Source organism: Esox lucius, chromosome 17, assembly GCF_011004845.1.
Source record: "Esox lucius isolate fEsoLuc1 chromosome 17, fEsoLuc1.pri, whole genome shotgun sequence".
In the NCBI taxonomy this organism is placed as follows: domain Eukaryota; kingdom Metazoa; phylum Chordata; class Actinopteri; order Esociformes; family Esocidae; genus Esox; species Esox lucius.
This window is the reverse complement of record NC_047585.1, coordinates 512,404-527,972: the sequence shown is the minus strand read 5'-3', so window position 1 is coordinate 527,972 and position 15,569 is coordinate 512,404. Positions and strand designations below refer to the sequence as shown.

Genomic DNA, 15,569 nt, shown 5'->3' with positions numbered 1-15,569 from the left:
GTGGAGAGGTTGGAGTCTGTTTGATTGTGTGTGTGGACAGGTGTCTTTTATACAGGTAAAGAGTTCAAACAGGTGCAGTTAATACAGGTAATGAGTGGAGAACAGGAGGGCTTCTTAAAGAAAAACTAACAGGTCTGTGAGAGCCAGAATTCTAACTGGTTGGTAGGTGATCAAATACTTGTGTCATTCAATAAAATGCAAAATAATTATAAAAAAAATGGGATTTTCTGGATTTCTGTTTTAGATTCTGTCTCTCACAGTTGAAGTGTACCTATGATAAAAATTACAGACCTCTACATGCTTTGTAAGTAGGAAAACCTGCAAAATCTGTTGTGTATCAAATACTTGTTTTCCCCACTGTATGCTGAGGCCCTGGTTAGTGGTCGTGAGTTACATAGGAGAGCTGGTTTAGCGTTACATGATTGTGTGGCATTCACCGATATTGTTCAGTTTGAAGAAATGACACGTTGTAAAATTGTTGTCTTACATCCAACACGGGATGGTCAGCGAGGACACCCACCCTAGAACCGTCTTTATGTAGTTACACGATAACCATTTCTATGGCATCATGAATCTGAAGGGTTTTCTGGGTGTGTCATATGTTTGTGATTGGGGTTATACAGGTTTTAACACCCGTGGCGATCATGGCTGTAAACATAGCTGTGGTGTCTGTCTTCATGAAGATTGTCATACCCAACCCTGTAACACAAAGCAGTGCCCGGACTGTAAGCGGATATGTTATTCCGACTTTTGTTATAGACAGCATAAACACTTGAAGCACAACGAAAGTGTGGGTGGGTGGGTTAGCAGGTGTGACCAGAAGAAATACTGTCTCGATTGCGGGCGTCAATACAAATGTTAGTATTACCAACCATAAAGCGCACATGTGCACGGTTAACATGTGTCCCAATTGTAACGAGGATCTGGTGGTTGAAATGAATCATCAGTGTTTCATAAAACACTCCAATCCCGAGGACCCCAGTGAGTGCTACATATTTTATGATTTTGAGACAATTGCCAATCCGGTGAACGGTGTAAACACAGCAAATTTTGTGTGCGTAATAAGCTTTGATAACGAGACGTGGTATTCAGCCGGAGACAGTTGTGTCGCTGCTTTTTTCCAATAGTTTAGGCAACCGAAATATATTACATATATACACATTTATAGCACATAACTCTAAAGGTTTCGATGGTTACATCTTGATGCAGTACCTTGCCAACAATGGTATTGGCACAACACTTACTGCTAATGGCAAGCTCATGATTTTTACAGACAGCATATTCAATCAGAGATATATTGATAGTGATTGCTTCCTACCGATAAAGCTGTCAGCCTTGCCATGTGCTAAGGGTTTTAAGGATTTGAAAAAAGGCTACTTTCCTTACAAGTTTAACATCAAGGAGAATGAGAACAATGCTGGCCCCCATCCGGAACCGCACTACTACGGTGTGAATACTATGATGGCAAAAAAAAAAGATGTATAGTCTTTTTTGTACAGATTCCACAATCTCAAAATCATTGCAAATAATATAGCCTTAATCCAATGAAACATCAAGATTATCTTTACTACTGCCATCTACATAGTAAGTAAACACAGAGTTATGTAAGGGTGTCTGCTGTAAATTGAGCCTAGGGGTGAACACCATCCAGTGGTGTTGGCCACAGAATAGAAGGGTTGAGGACCACAATGCTTGATTGTTACATTTTGAGAGGCAAACAGTGCAGTGTCATACCTTGTGAGACGAGAGGCAGATACATGCTGTGTTAGTGAGGTAGATAGAATGGTGTCCACAGAATGTGGTAAGTGGACAACCCAGCACTATCGATGAAGAGCCATTCAATACTCTAGCGGCCGCTGCAACTGCACGTAGAGGAGGAGGAGGTAGTCCACAAGCCACAGCATCCAGCTGTGAGGAGTAATAAGCCACTGGCCTTCGTTGTCCTCCATGATCCTGTAGTACAAACCCGATTCCAAAAAAGTTGGGACACTATACAAATTGTGAGTAAAAAAGGAATGGAATAATTTACAAATCTCATAAACTTATATTTAATTCACAATAGAATATAGATAACATATCGAATGTTGAAAGTGAGACATTTTGTAATGTCATGCCAAATATTTGCTCATTTTGGATTTCATGAGAGCTACACATTCCAAAGAAATTGGGACAGGTGGCAATAAGAGGCCGGAAAAGTTAAATGTACAGATAAGGAACAGCTGGAGGACCAATTTGCAACTTATTATGTCAATTGGCAACATGATTGGGTATAAAAAGAGCCTCTCAGAGTGGCAGTGTCTCTCAGAAGTCAAGATGGGCAGAGGATCATCAATTCCCCCAATGCTGCGGCGGAAAATAGTGAAGCAATATCAGAAAGGAGTTTCTTAGAGAAAAATTTCAAAGAGTTTACAGTGCATAATATCATCCAAAGATTCAGAGAATCTGGAACAATCTCTGTGCATAAGGGTCAAGGCCAGAAAACTATACTGGATGCCCGTGATCTTCGGGCCCTCAGACGGCACTGCATTTTCCAACATGACAATGCCAGACCACATACTGCATCAATTACAATGTCATGGCTGCATAGAAGAAGGATCCGGGTATTGAAATGGCCAGCCTGCAGTCTAGATCTTTCACCCATAGAAAACATTTGGCACATCATAAAGAGGAAGGTGCGACAAAGAAGACCTAAGACAGTTGAGCAACTAGAAGCCTGTATTGGACAAGAATGGGACAACATTCCTATTCATAAACTTGAGCAACTTGTCTCCTCAGTCCCCAGACGTTTGCAGTCTGTTATAGAAAGAAGAGGGGATGTCACACAGTGTTAAACATGGCCTTGTCCCAACTATTTTGAGATGTGTTGATGCCATGAAATTTAAAATCAACTTATTTTCCCCTTAAAGTGATACATTTTCTCAGTTTAAACATTTGATATGTCATCTATGTTGTATTTTGAATAAAATATAGAACTTTGAAACTTCCACAACATTGCAATCTGTTTTTATTCACAATTGTACACTGTCCCAACTTTTTTGGAATCATTTTTTTGGATTTCAATAGGATGTTTTACACATGAATGTGTCTATCACATTTAGGTCTTCTCCATGAACAGCCTTGAGGAAGGATGAAGCCAAACAATGGTGGCCTGCCACCCATCTATAGGAGTAGGGAAAGGTTGGGACATAAGTTGATATTTTCCACCAGTATACTGTAGTATACTGTACTGTAGTCTCAGTTTGAACATTCTGGAGATGCTATAATATTCTGATATGTCCAAATGAACCATGTCTGGGGTACATGGTATGGCACACTGTGGTATAAAGAGACATTCCCTAATGATTAAATTGACTGGACAATTAGAAGTAATAAAATGTATTCTGATCGGTCAAGGGACCAGTATGAATGCTAGTCGTTAAATGCCCATTAAATGAGTGCCTCGAATGCCATCTACACCAATTATGGTGACCTTTCTTTCACATTTGTTAGTAGCAAATGTAAACAGTCCTGTGGACGTAAAAATTAAATAGTAGCTCCTGTGTCAAAAAAAATAAATATGGGCTTACCATAATAGTAAAATGTGGTTCTTCCTTTGAAAAAGAAACCAATAAGCATTTTTTTAAAAGCTGTCAATTAGGACCCATTTCCTACCTTGGCCCAACCATCTGCTGAGCACTTCAGTCAATGTTCAATTGGCCTGCTGCTGTGAGGGAGAATGGCTCCCTGTCCCCTTTCACCTTGATGATGAGAACCAAACCTTTCACTATTACCAGAAAATCTGTTAGGACACTCCCTCACAGCCCAATGCCCAGGGACACCACACATAAAACAGACACCCTCTTCCTCAGAAATATTCTGTCTCTGATGATCACAAGTCTTCTCTACCTCGGCCTCTCCCCCGGCCGTAACCGCGCAATTGGTTACCATTAACATTTTGATTACCACTGGCAAACTGATACATCTGTGACAATATTTTCACATAATTCTCCTTACTTTTATTGCTTTGTTTATCTCTATAACGTTTCTCAAAGTGTCGAGTGCATACCAAAATCTCATACCAATTTTTAGCTTCCCAAGCAAGAACACTATATTTAATTGCCTTACCAATGCCAGACCTTCCACAAATGTATGCACCGCCATTGCTACACATTGTTCTATCGTCATTCCTGACCCAATTCAAAGTTGTTTTTAAATCTAATCCTAAAATCATCCACAGACTCCTCAGATTTCTGTTTAACCTCCACTATTTTAAACCAATCAATTTTTTTTTTATAAAATCTACTTTAGCACAGACCACATGGCAGAATGGTTCATGACAAATCACACACCATCTTTGTTTCATCCCTATTTCAACATTCTTAAACTTTTCACTTTCTCTCCTTCTAAACTTTACATTCTCTCTCACACTCCTCTGTCTTTTATTCTCCAAGAATGAAAGCTTGGACATACTCACGTAGAGTGCTACAACTTACTTTTACTTTTCTTTCAATAAAAGGTTTAAATTTCCCTTTTCCAACTCATCTACATCCTCAAAACCATGATAAGGGAAAACATAATCTCCTGCTCACCAACGTATCATATATCGAACCAAATGTGGACCATGATCTCAAAATATATATTAAAAGTGTTAATCATTACTTTCACTACCTATCTATAAATCAGATGAAACATCCTATCTTCTGAATTCTATGAGTTGTCATTTCAAAATATTGTATTTAACAAAATTTAATAGGCCTATGTATGATACCACAACACTATATAACAACACAGTATTAACAATCACGTAACAAAACAATAACTGTTCTCCACTATTCTCTTGGCAGAGACAAACTGAAATGCAGAATTTTCTAGTACACACAGAAATCACCCGGGTTTTAAGAGCAGACAGCAATAATGAACAATAAGGTATTTCTGCAGACCGCAAGTCAGGGGTGTTACTTAATATGGGGGTTCCTGAATTACACCCACTGAATATTAAGTTACTGATGTTCGCCATTGGTCAGTTTGGAGACATCCTGTTTTGATACAGGGTTCGACGCTAGGTGTTATGTACGGGTATGGTTGAGTGTGCTAATGGAGGAAGAAGAGTTAACAAATGTTACAACTTTATCTCAGAGTCGATGTGATTTAATTAAATATATTTTGTCAAGATATAACCCTAGGTTCAAGCGGTTCAAGCATTGATATGGAAAACAAAAGTGTATTTGCTTTGACTACATGTTGAAAAAGCACTCTAGTCTGATTATGCTTGTACCAATTATGTAAAATTAAATGGTATTTTCAAATACCATTTAATTGTATTCTGTTTCAGGATAAAAATGATTTGATAACATACAACTGAAATATATTAATTTAAAGACTGAAGTACTCCTAAAAATTGTTTTAAATGTTTTGGTTACAGTCAAGAATGAGACACTGGTGGTTTAGAAAGCTGCTGAGGGCAGTTATAATACAGACACATACACACACATGCACAGTCATACTCACTATGCCTGCTATGGTCAGTTTTTCTTTGAGCAGCCATTGCTTTGTTATATGTGATACAGTAGAGGGCCATCATTAGGAGGTTGAAGGTTGAGAATGCTGCTTATTGCAGTTACAATATAGTTGATCTGAGCTCTACATGTTACAAAGTGAAACAGGCCTCCCTTTTGCACAAGGGAGAATGACCATTTATGCATTTTTCATAGATTCAACATATTACACAAATGTGAACAGGCTGTGTAAGGTACATTGTGCGGTGGACCTGTGAGCAACAATTTCAGTGTCAGCTAAACTGTTCTGAAGATCATTTGGTTTCTGCTGTGTAGATCTGACCAGTTCTCATACAAATCATTGTAATGGTTTCTCCTTCCTTTGACTTGCACTGTTCAATTTAACAGCAATGATCTAGAAAGTTGAAATTGGTAACTGGAAGTGTTAAATTTTGCAGAAAGGTGGCAAGTTTCAATTTGCATCATGTGAGGTCAGATCAACATCTGTTTACAGAAATATTCATTTTTCTGGGGGTGCCTGGTACACTCCTCTTTTACTGCACACAAGGAGTTGTGGTCTACATTAACCCAAAAAGCATGCACGGAGGCGTACTTCGAAAATCCACCAGAAACAGTAGACCATCCGGGAACTTTTGGCATACTATTTTCAGCATACTATGGCTGGAGACATACTAATCTTCTTGCATACTAATCTGGCATACTATATAGTATGCAAGTATTCGATTTGAGATTCAGAAACGTTCTCTTTTAGATTTGTTCTTCCATTTCTACACTCACCTAAAGGATTATTAGGAACACCTGTTCAATTTCTCATGAATGCAATTATCTAATCAACCATGGCAGTTGCTTCAATGCATTTAGGGGTGTGGTCCTGGTCAAGACAATCTCCTGAACTCCAAACTGAATGTCAGAATGGGAAAGAAAGGTGATTTAAGCAATTTTGAGCGTGGCATGGTTGTTGGTGCCAGACGGGCCGGTCTGAGTATTTCACAATCCGCTCAGTTACTGGGATTTTCATGCACAACCATTTCTAGGGTTTACAAAGAATGGTGTGAAAAGGGAAAAACATCCAGTATGCGTCAGTCCTGTGGGCGAAAATGTCTTGTTGATGCTAGAGGTCAGAGGAGAATGGGCCGACTGATTCAAGCTGATAGAAGAGCAACTTTGACTGAAATAACCACTCGTTACAACCGAGGTATGCAGCAAAGCATTTGTGAAGCCACAACACGCACAACCTTGAGGCGGATGGGCTACAACAACAGAAGACCCCACCGGGTAAACACTCATCTCCACTACAAATAGGAAAAAGAGGCTACAATTTGCACAAGCTCACCACAATTGGACAGTTGAAGACTGAAAGAATGTTGCCTGGTCTGATGAGTCTCGATTTCTGTTGAGACATTCAGATGGTAGAGTCAGAATTTGGCGTAAACAGAATCAGAACATGGATCCATCATGCCTTGTTAACCACTGTGCAGGCTGGTGGTGGTGGTGTAATTGTGTGGGGGATGTTTTCTTGGCACACTTTAGGCCCCTTAGTGCCAATTGGGCATGGTTTAAATGCCACGGCCTACCTGAGCATTGTTTCTGACCATGTCCATCCCTTTATGACCACCATGTACCCATCCTCTGATGGCAACTTCCATCAGGATAATGCACCATGTCACAAAGCTTGAACCATTTCAAATTGGTTTCTTGAACATGACAATGAGTTCACTGTACTGAAATGTCACAGTCACCAGATCTCAACCCAATAGAGCATCTTTGGGATGTGGTGGAACGGGAGCTTCGTGCCCTGGATGTGCATCCCACAAATCTCCATCAACTGCAAGATGCTATCCTATCAATATGGGCCAACATTTCTAAAGAATTCTTTCAGGACCTTGTTGAATCAATGCCACGTAGAATTAAGGCAGTTCTGAAGGCGAAAGGGGGTCAAACACAGTATTAGTATAATGTTCCTAATAATCCTTTAGGTGAGCGTATACTAGTAGTAACTAGTAGTACTAGTTTTGGTTGCATGGTGGCAATGTGCTAGCCAGTTAGCTACAGTACTGTAGTTAGACAAATGTATTGGTTACATTTGAACATTTAACCTGCACTACATAGGATTTTTTCAGTAAAGAAAAACTATTACAACATTTTGCAATTACCCGTCAGAAAGCAGTTCTGCACCAATGCTGAAAGAGAATCAGGTTCCGAATAAAAATATGAACAATGTAATACCTGTACCAAAAAAAGCGCTAACTCAGAGTTTGACTAAGAGAGTTGGTCTAAGTCTTCTTTCGCTTTGCCGTTTTCGTAGTGTATGCTGTAGTAGACAAGAGAGGATCTGACTGTTTGTCGTCCTGGTCTCTAGCTGCCATTATAGTCTCTTACAGTAACCAAACTTCGCTCTTTATGGCATACTTATGCTATAAATAATTTAATCCAGTTCAGCGTTCGCAACATAAGGCGAGGAGGAAAGCCTGCTTTGCAGAAGGCGATTGGCTGTGAAGTACCGACGTGCTCCAAAATTTATAAAAATGACATTCCACTGGCACTTTTGTTTTTTTACTGAATAAATCCTATCTAGTGCAGCTTTAACAAAGTTATGTTGGCACTGGTGTTTAGGGTATCACCCTGATTGGCTGTAGGTGTTAGGGTATCATTGATTGGCTGTTGGTTGAACAAACCATTTTTACAGAATTTATTCTGTTTAAAGAAAAAGTAAAAAACATGAATCCCTTCATCAATGCAATTCTTCTGTTTAATAACTGCTAACCTTCTCAATAGTACTGAATACTAACATTGACTGACAAATTAATAATTACATTTAAGCCAAATAAATGCCCCCCACCCCAGGCCTGGGCCCGGACAATGTTCACAGTTGTCCCCTACCGGTCGGCGTCACTGTTAATTCTGAGGACACTTTAGCCCCCCAAGATCCTCCAAATTCAACCAAAATAGTCTTGTTTGTTTGTACTTTGCTCTTTTCAAAGTTTTTTGTGTTGCTTCTGTTTTTTAAATATTAGACATTTAATTCTAGGTCTGGCGTCACCAGCCCCCCAACATGCTCCAATTTTATTTAGTATGTAAAACAGCAGCACAAATGATCATTTAAACAGAACAAATGATTGAGCCTACTCTGCTGAACTTTGGCGTTGGGTGGGGGGCCAACTTCATGCAGGTCCATTACTATCCCTAGCTTGGGCAACAGCATTTGCATACACTTGGATACGATGATGTAAACTTCATTCACGTGCTATAGGCATAGGATATTTTTTGCTAATTCTCAAATGGACCTCTCATCAGCTCCACTCCACACTTGGCCCTCCATTTTTGCGTTCATGCATGCCATCGTCATTTGCACAATTGTCCTAAAGCTGAGAAAGCAAAGATGTTCTGCTTGGAGTACCCCTGAAGTACCCAAGCTTATTTGACTAGTAAGTCTATGGTGTCATGAGAGTTTTCAAGGATGCCCTGTGGAGAGGTCAAGTACCCCCAGGGATCCTAGTACCCCTGGTTGGGAACTATGCCGTGGTATATTTGAGTTTGTGCATTTTCACACAAAATAATGAATAGACGTGCCCAATGATAAAACATGCATTTGTTTACATCTGATTTCTAGCGGTGACTCATACAAAACATGTCCTAAAATATATGTTTCATTTTCGATGCTATTTATTTCTCCTGAACGATAGCTTACCCCTATTGAATGGACAACTCACTATTTTTTAACAGAGAGAAGGGAAAACATTTGCGATTTCGCCTTAGTTTTAATGTGGCATTTATTTGTATATAGTTTTACTCCACTTCCTTTTTTATGTGTAAAAAAATGTTGTTATAGATATAGAAGTGTATGACAACAAGTGTCTGTGAAACCACTGCAGCATGTGATTTTCTATCAAGCGGAATGTTTGTAGGCAGACTTGTTTTCAGGCCGAGCTGCGTTCGTGGTAGGACATAATCCTTTGACATTGATGGGGGTGGAGGAGGGCTAGTGTCAGTGTTACAAAACGTGATATTTTTTTAAACAACATAATTCCCGCTTCTTAATTACAATAGGTTCTTCATTGCTGTAACTTTTGCCGGGGTCATGTATTGGCGACCGTTGCAGTATGTCGTGAGGAACGTAATAACTGCGTCAGCATCCAGAATGGTAATTATAAACCTTTGCTCACATCTGAATAGCTAGCCTTAGCGTAATATTTAATAACAGAATTATTTACTCCCAAAATGTGTTGCAAAATAAAATCAAGGCCAAACCAGAGTTCGAAAACGACGAACATGTTGAAAGACGCTTTAATTCTATGCTATTATATATTCCAAATAAAATAAAACATTACCTAACGTTAGCCAATCCACGTCAGAAAAACGTGGATTTGACCAGTCACAGTAATATTCATAATAAATTGCATTCAAATTCAGTTTTATTTTTTAAGTACAACATCGTGATAGAAAAACAGTTAAGATACTACTTGAATAATACGCAATACACTAACGGTTTGCTGCAATATTAAATTCTGATTACTTTCATTTTGTAGTGTCACCAAGACAATATTCATCCCCACTAACCGACCATATTAGATATTTTGCCGAACAGGTTTGATTTGACCACAAAATTAGAATAGGATAGTTGGAAATCAGATCAGAATTGGCATACCTGTGTAAACGCAACCAATGGGGTTTTCTCCAATAATTGAGTCTTCTCCTCTATCCCCCACCCCCTGGTCTACTTTTGAAAAAGGCAATAGAAGTGAGTGCACTGAGTGCAGAAGAATTAGCTTGTATAAACTGAGATGGTCCTCCTGTTTTCTGTATGCCTACACTTAACCAACTCAATTATCTACAGGAGATTCCAAAATAAATGTGTAATGATATATAAAGATGAATAATTGTGCAATACTTTCTATTGATTAAACTATAGGTAGTATATTGTTTTTTTTAAATCTTGTGCATGCTTTTTTACTCTGACAATAGTACTAGTACTAGTGACATATTTTGTAATATTCTTCCTCTAGCCTCATAACATATTAACAACTCAACCTCTAATTGGATTCCCGATTCATGGAGGCGTGAAGATGTAGGATGGTCCAAATGAAAGGAACTCCAGTTACAGTCTACAATAGACGCTAAAAGGGGCAATATGTTAGATTTTGCTGTACTACTAGCATAACAACAAGCAATAATGATATCTGCTGTTAATGTTTCAAATAATCTTTTTCTACAAAATTAAGTGTGAATGACATTCCCCATTTTAGCTTAGACAATGGTTCTTCTTTCAGTTTGCATTGACTTGTAATCTCCTTATACAGGTGCTGGTCATACAATTAGAATATAATCAAAAAGTTGATTTATTTCAGTAATTCCATTCAAAAAGTGAAACTTGTATAATGTATACATTCATTCCACACAGACGGACATATTTCAAGTGTTTTCTTTTAATTTTGATGATTTTAACTGACAACTATTGATAACACCAAATTCTGTATCTCAGAAAATTTGAATATTGTGAAAAGGTTCAATATTGAAGACACCTGGTGCCACACACTAATCAGCTAATTAACCCAAAACACCTGCAAAGTCCTTTAAATTGTCTCTCAGTCGAGTTCTGTAGGCAACACAATCATGGGGAAAACAGCTGACTTGACAGCTGTCCAAAAGACGACCATTGACACCTTGCACAAGGAGGGGAAGACACAAAAGGTAATATCTGTGTCCAAGCTAGGGCTGTCAACTAATATTCTAAATTCAAATATATATTCGAATAGTTTTTAAAAAACGAATTTCGAAGGTGAAAATTAATATTTGAATTAAAAAAAAAAAATGTGGGGAAAAAACATTTGCGGTAGCAGAGGTTGTCTGGCTGCTTTGCGAGTGGGCGCGTTAGCGCGCCTGACGGTACAGATCCATATGTCCGACACAACTGAAGCGTGGTGTCGCGACGTCATACAGCCATGGTTGATGCTCCACGCCTCTGACCAGCAGCTGATTGGATGAACGCATGATGTGGGTCTGGCTACTCGCGAATTTCAACAGAGTGTCATGGCGGCTCGTTGAGAATACGATCTCGTATTTTACAAAAATAGTTCACTGAAGCGTGTTTCTGAAAACATTTTAAGCGAGAAATAGGCCATACAGTTGCTGAATCTGTCTTCATTTCAGCTCAACAAAGGTTAGTTTGAAAGATATTCGTCTACTTCTACTGGATACTCTACAACTGTGAAACTTCAATTAATGTTAATATTTGTTTCAATCACTGAATGAAGCCTGCTATGTTTGGGACAATAGTCGCAACCTTATATTGCTTGCACAAAACTCTTGATCAGCATTCAAAATGTGTTTATTGTTGTTCATTTTAAACCGTTATTGTGCAGAGAGCGTGAGGGCGAGAGAGAGAGAAAGTGCTTGAGTGAGCAAGCTAGGGTGAGGTCTGCGGTCTTGGTCATCATTTGATTTACTTGTTTTTGTGTAGGTAATACATTGTCAAATATGTTTAAACTTAACTACTTGTACAGGTAGTCTATTTATGTCTCTTTGTATTAATTTGTCCTGTTATTGACAAAATGCGCGTCATTGACAAAATGCGCGTCATTGACCAAATGCCATGCGCAACCAGATGTTCGAATAGTTAGAATATTATGTGTTATTTTAGAGGGAATATTCAAACGTCATTTTTGAGGAATTTTGACAGCCCTAGTCCAAGCACATTAATAGAGAGGCGAAGGTAAGGAAAAAATATGGTAGAAAAAAGTGTACAAGCAATAGGGATAACCACACCCTGGAGAGGATTGTGAAACAAAACCCATTCAAAAATGTGGGGGAGATTCACAAAGAGTGGACTGCAGCTGGAGTCAGTGCTTCAAGAACCACCACGCACAGAAGTATGCCAGACATACAAGACACAGCGTCAGAAGCGTCTCGCCTGGGCTAAAGACAAAAAGGACTGGACTGCTGCTGAGTTATGTTCTCTGATGAATGTAAATTTTGCATTTCCTTTGGAAATCAAGGTCCCAGAGTCTGGAGGAAGAGAGGAGAGACACAGAATCCACATTGTTTGAAGTCCAGTGTAAAGTTTCCACAGTCGGTGATGATTTGGGGTACCATGTCATCTGCTGGTGTTGGTCCACTGTGTTTTCTGAAGTCCAAGGTCAACGCAGTTGTCTACCAGGAAGTTTAGAGCACTTCATGCTTTCTGCTGATGACCAACTTTATGGCGATGCAGATTTCATTTTCCAACAGGACTTGGCACCTGCACACAGTGCCAATGTTACCAGTACCTGGTTTAAGGACCATGGTATCCCTGTTCTTAATTGTCCAGCAAACTCGCCTGACCTTAACCCTATAGAAAATCTATGGGGTATTGTGAAGAGGAAGATGCGATACGCCAGACCCAACAATGCAGAAGAGCTGAAGGCCACTATCAGAGCAACCTGTGCTCTCATAACACCTGAGAAGTGCCACAGACTGATCGACTCCATGCCACGCCACATTGCTGCAGTAATTCAGGCAAAAGGAGCCCCAACTAAGTATTGAGTGCTGTACATGCTCATACTTTTCATGTTCATACTTTTCAGTTGGCCAACATTTCTAATATTCTAATTTTCTGAGATCCTGAATTTATGATTTTCATTAGTTGTCAATTATAATCATCACAATTAAAAGAAATAAACATTTGAAATATATCATTCTGTGTGTAATGAATGAATATAATATATAAAGTTTCACTTTTTGAATGGAATTACTGAAATAAATGATATTTAAATTTTATGATCAGCACCTGTATTTGCTTTAGACACTCATGCTGCATTTCCACTGTTGCTTGGTTTCAGGGCTACACCAGTGATTTATGCTAATGTTGGGTCTAGACTTTCCTGTTTCGACTATACGTTTGGTCCCAAGGACTTAAGGAGGGCTCAGGTGGGGAGGGAGGGGTAAACAATCGACACCATTTGATCTTCTGGTTACGAAAAATAAAAGGAAATATTTGTCTGGTAGTAAAATAAAATAAACATTAACGCCATGCTCAGTTTGTTTATAATACGGCATTTGAACTTGAGTAATAAAACTAATTTCTTCCTCAAACTCCTGCCGCCGGCTCCTTCTCCACCTACAGTTGTGACACTGCTACTGTAAGTCAGTGTATTCATTATTTAGTTGAATAAGTATTTTGACAAAACGATCTACCTTTGGGAGAATTCTGAGGTAATTTTGTGTTAAAGGTTCTGCAGGCTATGTCTTGGTCTCAGCGCTACGTTTTTCTGTTGAGTCAATGGCTTCTTACCATTATTGATTGTTCCAACTCTTTGCTTCCATGTACTGTTGCTTTATTTTATCTGGGATCTGTTTGTTAGATTGGATGAAATCCATTACGAGAAGCCTAAAGACTAAGCAAATGATACACATCGCTATTCGATTAGCGCAACATGTCGTGTTTTCGCAGCACGTAACGAGTCATCCTGCAAACCCTGCGCTAAGTCCTAAAGTCCAAGGCTTGGCACCAACTGAGAGCCGGGTTACTCGGACATGTAATAGGAGCTGACTGGCGCTGGCCAGTGTCAAAGGAAACAGAAAACTTTCTGGACTTCAGGGTAAAACACCAGTGTTTGGCACCAGTACTATCGCAGTACTATCCTTCCCAACCTAAACCACCCTGGACTAACTAACACTATACCGGTCTTGTTTGATGAGGTTAAGACAAAACTAGAAAAAGGATTTTACATGATGCCCCTTTAGGTTTTGTGGAACATTTGATACATTGTGATGCAGTATGTACTGTTTGATTGTGACGTATCCTGAACATTTTCTCACATGTTCTTAAAATATACTTTGGTAGATGTGGTGAAACGTCCCTTGACGCAGTGGGTGATTATTTCAAAGGGCACTGGCCGTGCTAACAATATGCCCAAAACAAAACCAGTTTGTTTTTTTCATCTGAAATATCTAGAAACTTACTGAATGCAACCAACAGTTCTAGCCTGAATGCAATCAGGAGTTATTTTAATTGATTGGTGAAAAGACCAGTAAGTGTGGAAAGTAGATATTTGAGCTGCATCCAAAGATCAAAACATCTTGGTTATTTAGTAAGCAGTAACCACTTGCTATACAAACATACTGTACATGTATGACAGTTATATTTTCATGGTAAAGAAGTAGCTCTTGAAATTCAAATGCTTTGGGAGTCAGAAAGGCAAGCATGTGTGATGTAGCTATGATGATATATTATGTTGTTGGTGCCATAACCTGAATGTAATTAGTTCAATTTAAAACACAGTCATGGATTATAATCACGCATCATGTTCAAGTAATCAGTAAAAAGATTGAGATTGATTGACTCTCGGATGTGTTTTTGGAAAAATGCTAATGTCTGGACGAGCACTTCATTTTGGTTTGTGCCACTAATACTGAAATAATAACGTTCAGACCCAAAGCCAGAAAAAAAATTCTACCAAAACATTGCTGCCATGCCTTGTCCATAGACTGCTTAGAGAGTAATGACATCAATGTGTCATTTGGATGAACAGTCTTTACATGCATTGTGACATAAGATCACAGGTAGCTAATTTGAAGAGATCACAACTTTTGATGTCCTAATAACTGTAAATTATAGAAAATAATGTATTATTGTTATTATGCTACTGTACCAGCTGTCTAATTTCACTGTAATATTTGTAGGTAAGCCTAACTGTAACTGACATTGCCTTCATAGGATTTGCCTAATACTACCTTTCTTCTATCATTCTTTTAGGCGTTAGAGCAAGAAAGCTGTCTTGTAAGAACTTTTATTGCTTGCCGGTTGGTAGGTGCATCCTCACCATCTCCCATCCAAACACAATTCCGGACAATTCACAGGACTTTACAAGTATGTGTTTTTTTTCTCACTATTATGGATGTGCTTGTCTTATGTGTACACTAATCTTATATTTGTCATTGTTGATACTTGTAATTAGAAAACTTGGAAGTGCATTATACTCAACTGTGCTTTCAACTGCCAGAAAGAGGCCTCTGCAGTCAAAATATATTTTAGTAAAATTAGTCAGGAGAGCATGTGGACTCAAACCACTGAAAAATATTTGCCTGTGTATAAAATCT

The 15,569-nt window shown here is 38.8% G+C and overlaps 1 protein-coding gene across 3 annotated transcripts in view; it reads left to right on the top strand.

Annotated features, from left to right (window-relative positions):
• The first annotated feature begins 9,375 nt into the window (after nt 1-9,375).
• Nucleotides 9,376-15,569, top strand: part of LOC105008435 (ubiquinol-cytochrome-c reductase complex assembly factor 1) — a 51,841-nt gene continuing 45,647 nt past the window's right edge. Inside the window, exons 1-3 of one of the 3 annotated variants that reach the window (XM_010867737.3) lie at nt 9,376-9,433; nt 9,543-9,636; nt 15,226-15,339. In XM_010867737.3, the coding sequence (XP_010866039.1) occupies nt 9,574-9,636; nt 15,226-15,339 (177 nt within the window). In that variant the 5' untranslated portion in view covers nt 9,376-9,433; nt 9,543-9,573. The other 2 variants (XM_034287166.1, XM_010867738.4) reach the window with 2 other exon arrangements.